This window comes from Solenopsis invicta, chromosome 16 (genome assembly GCF_016802725.1).
Source record: "Solenopsis invicta isolate M01_SB chromosome 16, UNIL_Sinv_3.0, whole genome shotgun sequence".
Classification (NCBI taxonomy): domain Eukaryota; kingdom Metazoa; phylum Arthropoda; class Insecta; order Hymenoptera; family Formicidae; genus Solenopsis; species Solenopsis invicta.
In genome coordinates this window covers 3,476,986-3,496,079 of record NC_052679.1, presented here as the reverse complement: position 1 = coordinate 3,496,079, position 19,094 = coordinate 3,476,986, and the positions used below count along the sequence as shown (strand labels likewise).

General features: G+C 47.9%; 1 protein-coding gene across 4 annotated transcripts in view; it reads right to left on the bottom strand.

The window, feature by feature from the left end:
- The window catches only part of LOC105202789 (3-phosphoinositide-dependent protein kinase 1), a 353,542-nt gene that overhangs the window by 3,832 nt on the left and 330,616 nt on the right, over positions 1-19,094 (bottom strand). For 3 of the 4 annotated variants that reach the window (XM_039458957.1, XM_011171470.3, XM_039458958.1), the window contains 2 exons: positions 1,609-1,848; positions 161-1,516 (listed from right to left, as the gene is read on the bottom strand). In XM_039458957.1, coding sequence (XP_039314891.1) covers positions 161-1,516; positions 1,609-1,848 — 1,596 coding nt within the window. Of the gene's footprint in view, positions 1-160; positions 1,517-1,608; positions 1,849-11,497; positions 12,047-19,094 lie in introns of those variants that run through there. The other variant, XM_039458959.1, reaches the window with a different exon arrangement.

Genomic DNA, 19,094 nt, shown 5'->3' with positions numbered 1-19,094 from the left:
AGTGTTAAAAAATTTTTCTTATGCATAGTGATTGAATAGAAGCGGAGACATGAAAAGATACGGTTTTATAATCTCCGTCTATCTATTTATCAGAGAGATGTAAAGGTATTGGATGTCTGACAATTTATTTCGATTTAAGAGATATTCTAAAAATGCTTACCGTGTGGACGAAGAAGATCTTGAAATTCTTTGGCTCGACCCTCAGTTCTGGACTCCAGGGTATCTCGCCCTTGAGCACATTGTTATAAGAATCGACATAGTATAGGTGCGGTCCGGTAGTAAGGAGGAGCATTCTCCGCCTAGAGAACAGGCCTTTCCTCTTATTGACGAAGCCCTGTTTTAGTATAAGATTGTCATCGACAAAAGCGTGCCACTGATTCGTAGTGCGCTGTTTCTCTAGCCGCATTCTAATCTGTTCCGGCGTCAAATTGGCGATGTTGGAGACGTTGTCGGGCCTGTTGTTGGTGCACTTTCTCAGTGGCATATCGCTGAAGAACTCGTTAACAGCGAGTTGCTCCGCTGCGGTGGTGTTGTCGTTATTGGTTGTCGTTATTTCGGGTCCCAGCCAAAGGAGCCTGGAGAGTTGCTTCTGGCCCAAACCGGGCTCGAGATTATCGGGTACCCTGTATTGCGACCTTAGCTCCTCATGTTCCGACGTGCCGGGTAGATACGGATAAATCGGCGGCGGTGTCTGCTCGTGAAGGGTCTCGAAGTCGACGCCCTCGAAGAAAGGATGTGCTCGAATGCTGGGATAACCAGCGCCGTGCTCGTCCAAAGCGCCCAGTCGTTGCGTCGGCTCCAATACGAGAAGCTGATTAACGAACGACCTGGCAAGCTCGCAGAAACCGTCTGGTATATCGTACTCGAGTTTTAGGATCTTCTGGAACATTACGTACTCGCTCCTCGAGCGGAAAGGCGGCAGGCCGGCGACCATCTGGTAGACGAGACAGCCCAGGGCCCAGAGATCGGATGCTCTGCTCACACTACTGTTGGTCAGTAACTCTGGTGACACATACTGAGCGGTACCGACGAAGGAGCCGCTGCGTTGCCTGAAACGCGGTTGCTGTTGAGCGTCCACGTCCGCGGGCGTTTCCGGGTCGTCCTTGAGGATCTTGGCGCAGCCGAAATCAGTGATGAGCACGTGCATCTTGTCGTCCAGCAGGATGTTTTCTGGCTTGAGGTCTCGGTGAATGATACCGAGCCCGTGCAGATACTCGAGACCGCGTAGGATCTCAGCCGAGTAGAACTTGGTGCAATCGATGTCGAAAGAGCCCACCTTGTTGATGTGAGGCAGGAGCTCGCCGTTTTTAGCATACGACATGACAAAGTATAGTCTCTCCGCGTCCTGGAAAGTGCAGAACAGGCGCACGAACGAGTGCTTGGCGTCCGCGAGCATGTTCAGCACCTCCTTCTCGCGCTTCACATACTCGCTCTTCTTCTGCTTGATTATGTGACTCTTATCGCACACCTTGATTGCGTACTCCTTGGTGGTGTGGATATCCTTGGCAATGTAAACCTATCGGATCAAAGGATCGATTTTGATTTATTATCCTTTTCTCGCATTTATTTCATTACTAAAGATTCTTGGATAGAAATAAAGAGACTTACGGTGGAGAAGCTTCCTTCGCCGATCACCTTGCCAAAGATGAAGTCTTTCGGGGAACGCTTGTGCGTCGGTGGGTTGGTGAGGGACGGGTTCGTGGTCGGTGGAACCCGAGGCGCCAGGGTGCTGGGAGACGCTACCACACCGTTGTTCACGTCGTTCGTCGGTGGAGACATTTTGGACACCGGCCCCTCCACCGTTACTGCCGGCTGTGGCGAAACGGTAAGCGCCTGGTTCGCCACACGCTGCAAAAGAGAAAACACGACTCGTCAGGCACACTGTCCGTGATCGACTGGCCATTCTACTTTCTCAAGCGTCGATAACGAATTGATAAATAGGATCTATAACCTTGTCGCCAACTTTCTTGGCGATAACGTTCTATAAATTTGATAAGTTGTCGCGTCAGATGTCACGCGAGATCAAAAGTGAACGTCGCATTATTTCTAACGGCTATATCAATCTAAAATTGAGGCAGGTCTAATATTCCTCGATCGTTTCATAAATAGTAAAAAAAAAAAAAAAAAAAAACAACGCGGAGTTTGAGACAACCGCTGCCCTTCCACCAACGAAAACGTTCGTTCGTTCGCGGGGCACTCATTATCCTTTCCGCTCCGGAAGACGCGAGAGACGCTCGCGCAGAGGAGGAGGCGGAGGAGGAGGCACGGACCTCCCGTGTCCGGCACTTAACTCCTCTCATCCGCCAACGGTCGTCCGGTACCAGGAAATCACGTACCGGAAGCGTGACGTCACCGCGACCGACTAGCACGTGGTCGCGTCGTGCGGATCAGAGGAGGATGATGATGATGACGACGACGACGATGACGGCGGCAGAGACGACGATAGAAAGAGTGAGAGAGGGAAGGGAGAGACGTTGTCGTTCACGCAGAAACGCATTTACGCAGACACGAACGGCCCACACGCACTAGAAGATCAAGGCTGCACGCGGCCGAAGTCCAAAGTTTACGGGGTTAATCACGCGCGCTTTCGTAAGCCGCACACGTGTTCCGTTATTTACATATACTGCTTTGCGGAAGTACATCCTCTTTCGATATGCAAATATATATACAAAAAAAAAAAAAAAAAAAAATACATGTGAATCTATATACGAAGCAATATTCTAATCGCTAGTTAGACAAGCCGCTGCTCTCGACATCTCCTGAATACGGGACGGCCTTAATTATGAGAATTCGAAGCAACGGTTGGATCGCAGAAGATGAATTCGTATCCGTTAACAAGATTGCGATGCAAAATCGGGGGGAACAGGAACGACAAGACTCGGGCGAGACAAGCAAGAAACGTTTTCCCCGACGGATTTCCCTCGTTACAACGGAAGAGATTATTGTTGGCTACCTCTCCACGAGACGTAGTGCGTAATTGCGACCCGTTTGCAAGCAGACGCTTTTTATAATGCGCGACCGAACGACTGGGTGTGCTCTCTCACGCGCGCTCTCTGGTTCCTCCTATTCATCGCAGCAACAAAAAAATCGCAAAAGGGATCGGTATTGGAGCGAAAGGCATTATAGCGCGATACAGGTTGAGCAACAGATGTTCCACCTGGTACCTGCTCGGTAATCTTGCCGGGGGGTTGAAGACGATTAAATACTACGTTCGGAAAGAGGTATGAAATTCAATGGTCGAAGGGTGAAGCCGAAAACCGGCCCGGCGAGAAAGTGCCGTGTGCTCGAGTATTTCCGTTCCGATCGAGGAGAGAGGATGATCCCGTCGATCGCGGGAGTCCCCGCGCGAGATAAATGTCTCTCTTTCGTTCGTGCGATCCTAATCGTCCCTCGTTTCCGTCTCGAAAGACGATCGTGCTCTCTTTCCTTTCCGTTGTCATTATCGTTGCACTTCCGCCGAAGGGAAAAAAGAAACGTTTCGAAGGATTCCCGCAACAGGTTTCCCGCCTCTCGCGATCAACGATTCTTCCATCCCTTTCAAGAATCTTCGTCATCGACGAAGATATTGAATGCGTAAATCTAATCTTCGCCTTTTGATAGACGAGACGCCCCGCGGCAATTCAAATTTAAATTGAATTTTGTCACGAGTTTCTTTAACGATTTTGAAATCTGTTCTCACGATTTCTGTTTAATGATATCTAAATTTCAGTACACCGTAGCGAAATTTGCGATATTGTAATTTCATTACTCAGCTGTATGAGATTTTTGTAATGGAACTTTTTCGATTCAAAAGGCGCCAAGCTCGGCTCGACATGTTAATTAAGGGAAAAATCCCATCACCCGGCTTCCATCGTTACTCGCAAACACCTGTCGTATAATAAACACGACGATCCAAACATTACAAACTCATCTGTGTACTGGTTGTATTCATGTCCATTAATCTTGGCAGATATCTTATCGAGACCAAATAATGATTGAATAATTATGTCTACTCTACTGGAAATCGTGGCGTGATGGATGACGTAAAGTTTGCGACTGGCGACGAAGTTATGCGCGGCTCGTTGAATCCACAGCTTTACGATTATTTGCGACAGATGTTCGGCAACGAGAAAACACTTCGACGGGGGTCGAAAACGCAATAACAAATAATAAGGCGGCTTAGTCGCGCGAGGAATGATATAACGCGAACGCAGTAATTAATCTGCTCGCGAGCGGAGTTAATCTCAATGTACCGCAACTGATGTTCTCGTAACTGTTTTCCACGTGCCAGGTTGACGAATGATTTTCGCGGGAATTGCATAAAGTCGACGGGGCGGGTGGCAATAAACGCGGGCGGCGAGCAGCACGAACGAACGAACGGTTCCTCTTGTTTTATACGCCGGATTTTCTTGCGGCCCGTCGTAATTTCGGGCCTGCCGCCAATAAAAATAAACCCCCGCTCCCATAAAATTCCCACAAAAATCGTAAAACCAGGGATGGACGGAGCGGGGCGTCCGCCGCGAAAAACACGGGCGAGAGAGCGTTGTTTGTACAACCGACGGCCGTGCAGGCGAATTAAGTTTTATCACTTCATCGAGCATTCTCGGCTTTTATGATTTTCCCGAGCCGCCGTAATGAAGCGTTTCGCATTTGTTAGAAACGGAACGGGGACGACAATGACCAATGGCAACGAATTATTCCGGCATGCAATTTTTTTTAGGCAAGCTAGAGGGAAAGAGAGACGTTTCCATTAATCTTAATCCTGTTGCCTCTAAGATTAAATGCAATATATACAAAAGAAAAAAGTTGTGAAATAAGAAAGTAAAAGAGTCATTAATGAAATTTATAGAAGCTAACAAAATTTATGTATTTTAGAAAGAAAATTTTCTCCAAAGGCAGTTATTAGATTTAAAAATTCGTGAACAATTAAATGATAGAGATACTATACATGCTTAAAAATGATAGCAAATAAATATAATAAATAACAAAACGTAAAAAAAATGAAATGTTGCTCTCTTGAACTCTTGTTAATTGAGTTCAAATAAACGCGACGCCTCTTAAAGATATTAATTGAGTAGAATCAATAACAGAGGGAATAAAGGAAGAGAGAGGTCGAGAGGGAAGAATAAATCGCGACGCGAGGATTAGCAGCGGCGAAAGAAAAAAGAAATCTAATAAAAAATATCCGGTCGTGTTGTACAAGTTATAACGGCGTGAGAAAAAGGGGGGGAAATAAAATGAGCGGACGATAAAAGAGCGGGCTGGCGGCGAAAAGCCGCAGGTACGGTAAATAGCGGCGAGATAGAAGCGATAAATACGCAACGCCCCAATTTCGTTGCCGCCCGTCCCGTCTCGTCGTCCATCGATCACACTTTTACCGCAGGAAGAAGGGGGACGACCAGAGAGAAGGGAGAAGAGAGAGAAAGAGGGCTCGGTATACTCTGGGACACTCGCGGTGTACTCAATGAAGAAGAACTGAGGTAAAGAGTTATCAACGTTACGGAAAATCCACTCGAAACTGGTCGAAAATTTCACGTCTGCCTAAACGCCCGTTTTTTTTTTTTTTTTTTTTATCTTCAAGACCACCCAGAGTAGCTCGAAGAGAGCGATCTGTATGCAGTACGATCATCCCGATCCTTCTCCCGTAGTCTAGAAAGGGAGAACGAGTATTATCGAAGTAGGAGGGGAGTTGCCAGCTGACCCAGACCGATCATCGAGCCGGGGGGATACGGCGGCGGATCTATCGTCTTCGCGGAGGGCGAAAACGCGTCGTTGCTCCACAGCGGTGGGCCCTTTCCTTTCCTCTCTTTATCTACCTTTTCTCGTTCTTCTTCCCAGGCCGGTTACGAAGCGGGCCCCACGGCGTCAACCATCCGTGTCAGGCCGTCGACCTCGTCGACGAACGTTCGCCCGAGAATCACCGGTCCTACTCAGTCTCATTCTCTTTCTTGCTCTCTTTCTCGTATGCGCGTTCGCCTCGACTCGCCTTGCCCCGCTTATTTATTTATTTGCTTATCTATTCCTCGTCCCTCTGCCCCTCCCCCCTGCGTGCCCAACGGCAACAACATTGAAGACAACGACGACGACGACGACGACGACGGAGTATAACTATCAGCACCGAGTATTTCGCAAGGCGTCGAGGCGCCTCACCTCGATCCTCGGAACGAGGTGGGGAATCCCGCAGAAATAATCGATACGCGGGCGACAGTCCGCCGTGGAATGACCTGGGAAAGATTTGCTTAGATCGCAGATAACGATCCGCGCAGGGAGGGAGGGCAGGGCAGGGTCTTGCTGAAGTATTTGAAAAGCAATCGCTGGTATTTGAATTTCGTGGTCGTGAGCACGAAGGCCCCCGGAGAGGACGTGACCAACGGCGGCCCACGGTCCCACAAAATTGGTGACTATGCTATTTATAGAACGAATTCGCGCGGGGAGGAGACAGTTGGCGGCGGAGGTTTTAGAGCCGAGCTCTCTAAGCAACGTGACATTGAGCTTCTACAATTGAAGAAGTTTAGCTCTTTAATTCTATTCAGAATGTAGATATCTTTCGTGCTGTTATATTGCTAATTGGAAACATCACGTTGATGGTAATAATTTTGTGCTACTATCGAATCTATGAACTTTGATAATCGAGTCAATCGTAAAGGCGAAAGCAGCGTACGTACGAAAATAATGTCCCATTTGAAAATAGCACCGTTGAATCGCATAGTACTATCGCCTGCTGTTGCTGCTCCTCCTCCTACTACTCCTACTACTACTATCATCCACCTCGTGAAATCTCGCGATAAAAAAGTTAAGGACTATTCTCGGAGCGCGTCGATACGCGAATCTATTTCCGGCGACAGCAGTATAAAAGGCGCGCGAGGAAGGAGCAACGGGAAAAAAGAGAGCAAGAGAGTGTGCTGTGTAGCACAAGATCGGCCGCTTTCCGGTGGCCCTCGCTGCCACGCGAGTGCACGCGCGGAGTATCTGCCGCGCGACCTTAGGGGCTTCGTCGCCCAGAACGGAATAAACTATCCGCGCATATCTGCTCTCCTCCGTTTCCCTCCATCTCTTTTTGTTTTTCTTCCTCTCACTCGCTGAATCATCCTGTACACACCATCACTACCAGCGGCATTCCAACGGACATTCTAATTTTAGCCCCGCGCGCGTCTTCTCTCTCTCTCTCTCTCTCTCCCCCCCCTTTTTCCTCTCGCGCGCATTCACCCGTCTTCCCTTCCCTCTTTTTCTCTCTCACACTCTCTTTCTACTCCATCTTATGGCGTTCCGCGTTCTCTCCCGGTACGCGGGTTTTACCCTTCCCTCCTTTCCCTTTCCCGGACGGAGGACGAAGGGAGACGAAGGAGAGTGCGATGCTCTCTCTATATACCCGCCGCCGCCGTCGCCGCCGCCACCGTCGCCGTCGTCGTCGTCGTCGTCGTCGCCGTCGTCGTCGCCGTCGTCGTCGTCGTCGTCGTCGTCGTCGTCGTCGTCGTCGTCTGCCTCCTTCCTTCGCTCCTCCCGCGTTTCTTGTCCTCTCTTCTCTCTTTCTCTCTCGCACGCGCGCGCCACTACTCTCGTTTTTGCCGCTCTCGCAGGTAAGGGACTACGCCTATTGGCGCAGGCGGCCAGCAGCACTTTTGCCCGTGAATGAGATGTTTTGCATTCGCAGACGCTGAGAAACATGTCGCGAGCGAGCGAGCGAGCGAGCGAGCGGTTGGGCGGGCGGGCGAAAACGAGCGCGGTTAAATTGGATCACGCGCCGCCGATGCCGACGAATAAAAGCGTTCGTTCGACGAGGAGAGAACGAGCGCGCAAACGGAATTGAATAGAATAGAATACGGTTCGTCCGCGCGACACGCACAGACTGTTTTCTACGGCATCTAACCCTCGAGAAGGCTGTGCGAGACGAAGGTGGACTTGTAAAATAAGCATATCGATAGAGCAGGATCGAATTAAAATAGGAGAAAAAAGAACGTAAAGATCGAGATATTCGAGTGCGCAAGACTCGTTAATTAAAGCCCATTGATTACAAGCGAGAAAGCGAGAGAAAGAGAACTTGTTAGACTGCGCCGCGATAAATATTTTCCAAGCGTGTAAACGAAAGTACGAAGTACACAGTGTACGCGACAGCGCGCAGAGTGATGATATAATAGATAATAGAGAGCGCGAGGGGGAGGAAAAGAGAGAGAGAGCTGTTAAGCCGTCAAGTAAAAATTGGTGATAAGTACAAAGTACAGATCAGCAATATCACGTTCGTGGAAGGAATGCGATAACTCCGCGCGCGCGGCATTGTGTCAAGTGTTTGTATCGATCGCAGCCTTTTTTTTATATTTATCCCGCGGTGGGGATACTATCTCTATATATATATATCTCTCTCTTTCTGTTTTGCTCCCTCGCGAAACAATATACTTGTAAAAATGTTAAGGTAGTTAAGCTCTGTTCCCGATCTCCTCCTCAGGTAAACGAAATTCAATATTATACACATTTCGTTCCATCGGCTCCTCTCTAATTAAGGGTCTACTGGCTAAGGTGAGGGAAACATGTTTCTGTACAATGGGGGTTTAAAGCGTGAGACTGAATGCTGCTATAAGGGTAGGCGAGAGGCTGCGAAGTCTCTCTCGCTGCATGGATGGAAAAGCGACCGTTTTGTGTGTGCCTTGGAGCCAGAATTCGGGTGTATATACGATAGACTCTCGACAGGGCGCAACAGTCGACCTTAAACACATTTCGACTTTGTTGCGATCCGCCTCGAGAGCAGACAATGGTTGAAGTCCGAGGGGTCTTTACCCTGTCGGTCTTTCTGCCGGATCTGAGGAATGTGCACGCATCGTCCGTTCAGTGGTGTGCATTCCAATCGCAGAGGGAAGGGAGGAAGAAGAGGGCGGAAAGAGAGTTCAAGAGGCGCGGCAATAACGTTTCTAATGCACATGTGTATCCGTTATTGCCGTGAAGCGTGCATTATACATAGCGAGCTAAATGTGGGATATTTTTATATATTGACGGAGCAGCGACATGCGATGTGAGTTACAAAATACAATCAAATAATACAGGGACTGTATTAATTGATTTCTAATCATCGACACGCTAATTATATATTTCCATTAACGTTATTGTTATAACGCAGGGAAGGACAATTAGAGAGATGCAGTCATAGATAAATACAATGATACGTAGTGACGTTACTGCCGAAAGCTATAGTGGGCGCGCGACAAAGCGTGCATAGTTCCGTTAGCTACCTACGCGCGCCCGAACTGTTTTTCGATTCGTATGCAATTGCATCGAGGTGAAGGCTGGCGCCCGAAGCCTCCTCCCCGCGTGCCTGCCTCACGTCAACGGCCGAAGAGAGAGAGAGAGAGAGAGAGAGAGCGAGAAGTTTCCGAGAATTATGCACTGCCAACGCGCGCGAGCGTCAGGGTTGGTGGTCGGGTGGTTCAATCCAAAGGTGCCGCGGGCACGCGGTAGATCATAACTTCGCCCGCGTCGGTATTTGCGTATTACGATACATTAAGCAGATGCGCCGCTGTATCTCGCCGTACGCGGTTTTCTCGCGTTCCGAGGAGCGTTTCACGCAGCGACGAGAATAAGCGTTTCGAATCGCGAACTCCTCCAACTTTTTTCTTCCTCTCTACAATTTTCCCCATCCGTCTCTCTCTCTCTCTTTCTCTCTTCCCTTTTTATTCACCTCGCGACCGTCATCGGAGAGATAACGCCGCCCGCCTTCGTCCCGGGACGAAGATCGAGCTCCCGATGCCGCGGCTTCGGAGACCTTTAAAGTGTTTGCTTTCACATGGTATATATATCGTATAAACAACCGACCAAACATGTTTTTCGGTTCGGGAGACATCATCTAGCGCTTATATACAGCGGCACTTTCCTCGTACACGCGGGCGCGTGACGGAATCTCGCTCGATCATCCACGGTTCATGTGTCACGATCGCCAGCGACGACCTTACGGCCTCCGTCGTCGGTTTTCACAATCATCCGCGCTCTCCTCTTTCTTTTTTTCCCCTCTCTCTTTTATTTTTGGCCGAGAGAGGATAATGTCGCGCGCGCGCGCGCGCGCGCGCCAACTGATACTCGGTCGCGACATCCCGGCTGCTATCAGAATCCGTCGTCCAACACGCCCGAAAACAAGGATACGCGGCGTGTTCGAGACCAAGTTAGTACGCCCCGCGATCGATTATCGGTATCAGTGACCGACTCTCTCTCGTCCTGTCGAATCTTTTTATTTTTATTTTTATTTTTTTGCGCGCCAGCACCGAACAATATTTTTTTGCCAGAGGGTCCGCGCGTGTGTTTATCGCTCGCGCGCCTAGTATCGCGCGTATCCCTCGCTATTTGCCATAATACGGCATTATGTGTCTAGCTTACGTCACACGTTGTTTACGAGCGCCGCTGCATCGGCCGGAGACCTAATTGACGGACTTCTAAGTAATTTCGCGGAATAACATAAATAACCGGGGCGATAACGAACGAGACGGGAGATACTACTCGGCGACGATATCCGGCGAATTCGTTTAAAATTAACTGCGCGCGTACGACCGTAAACAACCTTCGGGGCCGAGTCGAGATTACGCGTTTTCGAGCCGATGACGACGACGACGACGACAACGGCGAACGGTGATGGTGGTGGCTGCGGCGGCGGCGGCAGTGACGGGCGAATTTATTTAAATTCGAGCGAGTGTAAATTATTCATGCCGCGAGGCAGTATAATAACCTCCTCGCTCTCTCTCTCTCTCTCTCTCTCTCTCTTTCTTGCTCTCCCGCGCTTCTCCGTCTATTATTTATTTCGCCGAGAGCCGCCCGCCTTCCCCTTTCCCCGAAATGGACAAGTTTCGCTCTCCTGCTCGGATCTCGCGTACTTCATCGAGGCCATGTACTTCGCCTGCCATAATTCGCGCAGCGTAAACAGAGACCGTCTACATATTTATTTATCGATCGATCCACGTACATACGGGTGGCGGGTATACTCGTTCCGATTGTCACGATAATTGACATTATTCGCCAGCGTTGCGAAAGGGAGCGGACCTCGCTCGCGACGCGACGGTGGGCGTCGCGAACGCCGTCGCGCGTCTTCGTCCGATCGCACGTCGCAATAATACGTTTACCCCGCGGAAGAGAGAAAGAGAGTCAACCTTCCCGCCAACTTTTCGGAGAGGAGAGCGGAAAGCCGCGGATTCTCGCGACGGCGACGTAACAAACAGCCTCGTCATCCTCTCCGTCGCACGCGCGAGCCAAGACGGAGCCGAGTCGTCTCTTTCTCTCTATCCCGACGAATTTCGGTCTCGGGCGTATCTAGCGGAGCACGGTGACTCTTCGGCGAGTTCTTTCTCACCGCACATCCTTCCGCCACCGAGAGCGCACTCGATTTCGCACTCGCACTACTACCGTGCGCGACTTGGCGCGGCGGCTACACCCTTCCACACTGTGCACGATACGCGCGCGAAAATCCATTTACCTACGATCCCCTCGACTTCGGAGAAAAAAAATAGCGAGAAGAGGCTTCGCGATACACGGTGGACGAGTAATCTCTTACCTTGAATAATTTCTTAAGCCTCCGGTAGCCGCGAAGTAATCGCGACACGTACTGCTTGTTGGAATCCAGTTTGATTGATTGAAGCCACAGTTGCGGGAACGAAGATGAAGGACCGAAACCGAAATTACGGGGGTGATGATGGTTTTGTAGAGCGGGATGGAAGAACAACTTTTTTTCCTTATTTCTTTTTTTTTGTTTTTTTTTTAGTAGTTATCTGATCGCGATTGCAGGATGGATGAGTTTGTAGACGGATTAAATGTGCTGATTACTCGAAAGAAGCGGATCTGTGTCGCGGTAGCTGTTGTTGTTGCTGCAGTTGTACGAATCTGACTAACTGTTGGTCGTCACGTCGTCGCGGTCGCCGATCACCGACTACTCCCGACGACAGAGTGTTGTTTCTCGCGGGTCAGTCTCGGATAGGTGCATATATATATATATCGCCGTTACGTGTAATATATATATGCATGCGCGGGAACCGAAGAACGAAAAACACGTTCGTGGCCGTTGAGAGCCGTTCGCTTACTAAATCCGACGGTTGGCGTGTCCGGGCTGCTAACCCGCGCTTTCTCCCCACCACCTCGGGGATCGCCCCGAAGAGTTGGCGGCAAGCGCTTCCCCGTCAGCCCTACTCCGACCCAGTGTGCCCCACCATCGACGCGGGGGTCCGCATCCGGGAGCGATGGTGGGGTAACACGCACGATTTCCTCCGCCGTCGTCGCGCCGCACCGCGCCACGCCGTCGTCCTCCCCGTCGCCGTCGCAACGCGTCGCCTCGCGCCGCGCCGCGCCGGTAATCTTACTGCGCGCGGGTCGTAAAGCACGCTTTAGCCCTGCGATCAAGTGCGAAAATTGCCAACGAAAGTTGAACACCTCTTCCCCGACGGGATCGCTTCCTCGTGCGCACGTATTTCCCTACCCCTCCCCCCCTTGCATTCCGTACCGACGACGAGGATCGCGCAGGAATGCGTCCGTCGCGCGTCGCCTGGAGTTTCGGGGGAGAACGCCCAAATTTACGAGTGTGGCCTCTCTCGCGTTAGCGCCGAGATTAATGACCCCAGCGCGGGCGCAGCTGCCGCGGTTGGAAGCGCAGCACCGCCGCCGCAGAGCGTACCCATCCTGTCGGTCCGAATTCCGACGGCAACGACGTAGGGCGTCAAAGCGAGAGAGGCTCGCCCCCGGCACGTCCGACATCCCCCTCGATACCTTCGCATTATCGATGGTAAACAGCGTCGACTGTTTGTCACCGCCGCCACCGCTGCTGCCGCGTTTCGTCCGCGACGACTTTACGTTGCGATTTCGAACGAGCGAGCGCCGGAGGGGAAGCGTGTGTGCGCGCCTGCCGCGTGGTAGGGGTCCGCCGACAGTTTTCGCGCCCGGCGACCGGCGGGGGAAACCAGGGAAACCCCACGCACCGCGCATGCACCGGTCGTGCAATTGCTGGAGACGCGAGAGGAAAGGAGGGGAGGTTCCTCAACCGACGGCGCCAGAATCAAGCCCGCCGCCCCGCGTTCCCTTTCCTACGTCCGGCAGCGCGCGGCGGCGGCAGCGGCGGCGGCGGCGGCGATGGTGGTGGTGGTGGTGGTGGTGGCGGCTAGCTTCTCGTCGGTGCACTCTCTCACTTTGGAAGGGAGTGCACTGATCACACGCGCGGCGCGGTGCCCTCTCTCTCCCTACGCCGTCCCCCTTCCTTTTCCCCTTCTCTTTCTAACCCTCTCTTTCTCTCTCTCTCTCTTTCTGTTTCTCGTTCCCTCTTTATCCCACCAACTCGACGTGTTTGTTTGTTTATAGTCGCGTTCTGGGAAATACCCGATACGCGAGTAACGGAGTCTCATACACACGCCGTGCCGCGTTACGCCGCGCGCGCAGCCGCCTGCATTCCCATTCTGGAGTTGCATCCGGTCGGTTCTCGGATTCCTCCGAGACTTTGGAAAGTGGCCGGTTGGTGGTGGTGGTGGTGGTGGTGGTATGCGGCTACCTCCGATTCAAGAATTCGAGTCGGAATGGACACTTCCCGCCCTTTCTTTTTCTAGCTACCTTTGCCTTTCAACTTTTCTGTGGCGGTACGGAGAAGCTTTTGAACAATTGTCGAAATGACAGTCCATAGGTCAAGCAGGTACATTTCCTCACAAGAAAGATCCCGCTGTGCGTCTAAGGATAGGAACGGTTCCGAAAGCGCAGCGGGAATGCTTCATCTCGTACATTGACAAACTTTCACATTTTTTAAATATTTATGAAAAAAACGAGTTTTCAAGAAGATTTTCTTTTACGTTTACGTACTCCGAAAGATTCTCTACGCCACGTGTGCATTTCAAACGGTCACATACTGCGTCCTTGCATGCTCACGTACTACAGTTATGCCTAATGCACAATGAAAAACACAAGCAATAGCAGCAGGAAATGAGAAATAGTTGAATATGTTGAACAAAGAAGGCTTTATATGTTTTCCTTATTTAACATGTTGAATTGTTCCTTATTTCCTGTTGCTATTGCTCGTGTGCTTTTCATTGTGCATTAGACTTTTCTCGCCGATATCCCGTGTAGTTTCGATACCGTGCAGTCCAGTTACTTCGGATCCGTGCGCGCTTATAATTTATTAATATAGACGGGGCGCGCGCGGTCGCGATCGTCGATCATCGATGCCGCGGTGGCCACGGCGCGCGGTTCCCTTCCGTAAATCTTCCTAACGCGCCGATAGATAATCCTCTCTTCTCGCACCGAGAGAGAGAGAGAGAGAGAGAGAGTCGCGCGGCGGATGAGAGGCGCGTACGAGATCGATAGCGAAGAACGCGCCGCGGCCGTTTATCGCCGCTCTGGCATTTCTGAAAAGTAGTCCACCTGTAATCTCGGGAATGCACAACGTCAGCGTACAATCCGCAGTACACATAAGTGAGTGCGGGCGCTCGCGCGCGTGTACGCCTGTCTGCAGATCGCACGGTAAATATTGTACAATGATGTTGCGTAATGACGCGTAATGGCGACGCCGCGTGACCCGTACGAGAATACGTTATAGCGAAGCCCACACGATGCGACGATAACGTCAAAGATGACGGTTAATTAGGAGCCGCGATGAAAAGCCGGAAACAACACGAAGACTCGCCGGAAGGAACGCTTTCGCGAGGAAAATCTTTCGGAGCCCGTACATGGGAGAATCTCTCTTGATTCTTCCAATTTTTCCATTATCCTACATATCTTCCTCTTCCATTTCTGCTTTCAGATCATCTGTTTCTCCGTTTCCTCTTTCTTGTAATAATTTCAGTTAATGTTGATTGATTTACTTGATTTTCAGATTTACTACTTTTCTTGTACTTTCTTATATTATTGCAATTATCCCTTAAATGATTTTTTTTATATAACTATAAAAATTGTAGAAATCATTCAAGAGATAATTACACAATAATGTAAGAAAATATAAGAAAAATAGTAAATTTAAAAATGAAGAAAGTTAAATAAATCAACACAGCATATTTATATTGAGTGTAGCATTTTCCTACTGTGTCTTTATGCTCTCTTAGTTGCTTTATTCATGTCATTATTAATATTTTGTATTGCTTTATTTTTTTGTTGTAATTAAATATATGCGCTATATATATAATAATGTAAAACAGTAATAACATATACTATATTATAAATAATTTTATATAATTGAAACTTCATAAAAACTTTCGTGATTTGAGATCCTACGCTTTCGTAACGTCATACTCTCGCGCTCCTAAACAAATATGCACAAGTACGAAGGAGATTTTAGTTAATGTCAAACAAAACTCTTAAATTGCGCAGTCGATCCATCGATTTTCCTGTGCGGCCGAGAATGCCAGCTGTTCCTCGTTGTTTTCCACTTTTTATCTAGTTTTTAGACCTGGCCGCTGGCAGGGGAAACGTCCACGCAACGCGATATATCCGAGAGTCTGAACGTTTCCACGGCGAGAAAGAGGGAGGGAGAGAGAGAGAGAGAGAAAAAAGAGATCTTCGGGATGCTGCGGCGTGTGCATAACAACGATATATAAATGGCCGCGGTAATTATTCACCGAACGGTATGATAATATGCCTGTGATTCGCGGAAGAGTCAACAACAACGCGGCGAGAGATCCTCTCTTGGACTTTGTCGCCCATGAGGCGCGCATGTTGTGTAAATAAGATATCGACGTGCGAATACCGCATGCTCTGGGACTATTATTAAATAAACTGGCCGGATATTATTAATCGCGAAAAATACCGTGTCATCACGAGATCGGGGCAGATTAATCGGCGTAGCCGGCAACGAATTCAACGATTTCCTTCGCTCGCCATCCATGCGAATGTACATAAAACGCGGATATAAGCACCCTCCCTTTCAGGTTCAAAGGGCCCGCAGGCCCGCATTTGCTTTCTTGACCACTGACACGTGATAATGAAAACGCAAAATATGTATACCACATGTGCCCCGGGTTTGCCGTAAACCTATTAAAGGAAGACCGGAAATGACACAGAAGACACAAAAGAAAAAAAAATTGCCTCGCACTCTTTTTCCCCCGAGATAATCTCTTGGGAGCGAAGGTAAGAACTGCGTGAACTGTGAGCGGTCAAAAGTCTTATAAAAATGGTTTTACTGTTGTTATTATGGAGTCGAAGCAAGCGAAGGAAATCAATGCTGACAAGGTCCGGCAGCATGATATCAAGATGTTTTGAAAACAAGAATACGATGAAATATGCTCTGTAAATAACACCATCATGATCTCTCTCTCTCTCTCTCTCTCTCTCTCTCTCTCTCTCTCTCTCTCTCTGTATCACCAAAAGATTTCATGTTTAGGAAAATATTATTGATGATGTAATAATATTTTCTTCCACGTCGCCTTTCGAATTCAAAATATTTTTACATCGAGGATGAAATTCCCATGTGCGTGGCGTCAACAACTTAATGCACTTGACACTCTCTTGGAAGGTTTCCGCAGAATTTGTCGCGCAGTCATCGAACTTCACGCTATCGTCATAGTCGTATACTTCGCTGCGTCGACGCAGGCAAGGGACGCGAACGGCTGTTGTCGTAGGATGAGACGAACATTTTTAACTCCTTCTCTCTCTCTCGCCCACTGTATCTTTGCACAAATTAGCGCGTGAAAATACACTTTTGCGAAATCGGCAACGGCCGGCCTTTCTGGTATGTCAATGAACAGAAATCCTTGTTCCCCTTTGTACGATCCCCCGCGATCGCCGTCACGTCCCATCCCTCCCCAGCTACCCTTTCTCTTTCTCTCGATCTCGGCTCTCCCGACGAAGGCCGCTCACGACTTTCAAATACGCGCTGCGCAGCGAGAACAGTCGAATCATTGTTTGCATGATCACGTCATTGTCGTTGTCGTCGTCGATCCCCACCTTGACGAGATGATGATAATGCAGACTCCGAAATTCGAACGCGCGGAATATTTTCGGAGCGCGACGTGCGACAGAGATCGCGCGGTCTTGAGATTGTTGCCCGGCGACGACAAAAGGCGGGATTAGCGAAACACGACAATTTTAAATTATCTGATTAAAAAGACTGATGCAATAACGCAGTATTCCTTCTTATTATGTGCTCAAATCAGTGTAAAATGTTGCGCCATGAATGCAAATGCGAGGCATAAATAACTATGCACGGAAAAAAGAATATTTTTGTTTTCTGTGTAAAAAGGAGTTCCTTATTTTCGAAATATATAAATATTGAAAAGTCAAAATTGAGAGTGAACATTACTTCTTCACACGAAGAAATTTTGTATTTTCATAAAAAAATATATATTCATTATTCAATAATAATTTTCATGAGTTGAAAATTATATAACAGGGTAAACGTGCCTAGAATATGAAATACCTTTTTTAAGGGCTTATAATTTATTTAATTTAACCTTAATTTTTCCATTTTTATATTAAACTTATGAAAATATATTTAAATTTTAGCCAAAAGTTAGCAATCGATAATACCTATGCTTTCTTATATACGAAATTTTTTATCAAAATTTCTGATTTTGTATTCAAAAAAGGTTCTCAACATGAGACATGTGGATTTCCTTATATAAGATGAATCTTATTGACTTGGGATTTCCCGAGTCCAAACTGCGGACTAAAAATCTAGTTGATTAATCAGATAACTCTTTTGATACTCAAAAACTCTTGTACTTAACATTTTTCTCCAAAACCTGTTCTTTTCGAAGTATTTTAGGTATTTCTTAGTGCTAATGTTGAAGGCCATAACTTTCTAAAGTATAATTTGAAAAATCCTCAATGAAAAATAGCTTTATTATAGCGTTTTGAAACCTGTCAAAGTCAGCTACAAGAATACGCAATAAAAAAATAGAGATTTTTTAAAGTATCTATATTATAGTCATATTACAAGCTTCACGATCACGAAATCCAATCCTTTACAATTAAGCAAATCATCCGGTATTAATACGATCTTACTTTATCTGTACATAGAATTTATTATCAAATATTTGTTTATTATAACATTTAAAATAATAAATAAAGTTTAAACACTCATCTCAATAAAATTAATAACATCCAATTTCACAAATCTTTTTTCTCAATAACTGCACGCATGATCTAGTATATATTTCATCTCAAGAGGAATACGTTCATGAAACCACCCACATTGCTTATTCGTTTAGCAGAAATCTCATATTAGGAGCCTACCGTAATAAGCAACTTTACCCTATACATATATAATAGTTCAAGAATTAAAATTTTTTAAACGGTCATTATACCTTAAAACAATCATATTATGTTTTATTATACTACCATAGTGATGAAATAAAAATATAATATTTTTCTAAAATTTGAGAAATTATCTGATTCTTTAAAGATCTTATATTCTTGTTTATATATAATTGTTGAATAGAATATATTACTTTTAATTTAATACTAATTTTTTTATGTAAAGCATTGACGACAGTAAACAGTGTGAAATCAATCTTTCAGTACGTGCTCCAAAATTTAATTGCTGAATTTTGAATTAGATAGGCATGATAGTGAAAAAGACAAGAGAGATCATCAAGGAGAAATTTACGAGTAGATAAAAATAGGTCACGAAATTTCAGTCGTAGACGACTTTCCTTCTGCTTCGAGTCGCATGCGAGAGAGAGAGAGAGAGAGAGAGAGAGAGAGAGAGAGAGAAGCGGGCAAACTGTGCAGATGCGAGCCTCCGCTGGATGTGACGCGCAATTAAGGATGTACGGAATCGGGGTCGTGACTCTATCCGCGGCGGCGCGACCGCGTGGCATCGCAATGCGGAAGCGCGAATTTAGCGCACCCGGTGCACGCGCGAACGGACGCAGCGCGCGTCTTCCACACTGGCCCACACGTACATTACACACATGCACGCGCCGGTGCCAGAAAATCCGCTGGAAAATCGGTCACGAGTGACTAATCCGGCCGGAATTCACGCTCGCGCGTACGCGATTGTTCCGCGGTGCGAATCGTGGGAAATCGAATAATCGTCAGGTCAACGTCAGTGCCCAAGGCGGAAATGCGTGGCGCATTAACGCGTCATAATGCGCGCGCCGCGCCGCGTACTTGTTTCTTTCTCCCTTCTCGCCTCGCTACAATTTCTTTCTCCACGAATGGGTTCCGCGCGTAGACGTGTGGATAGGTCG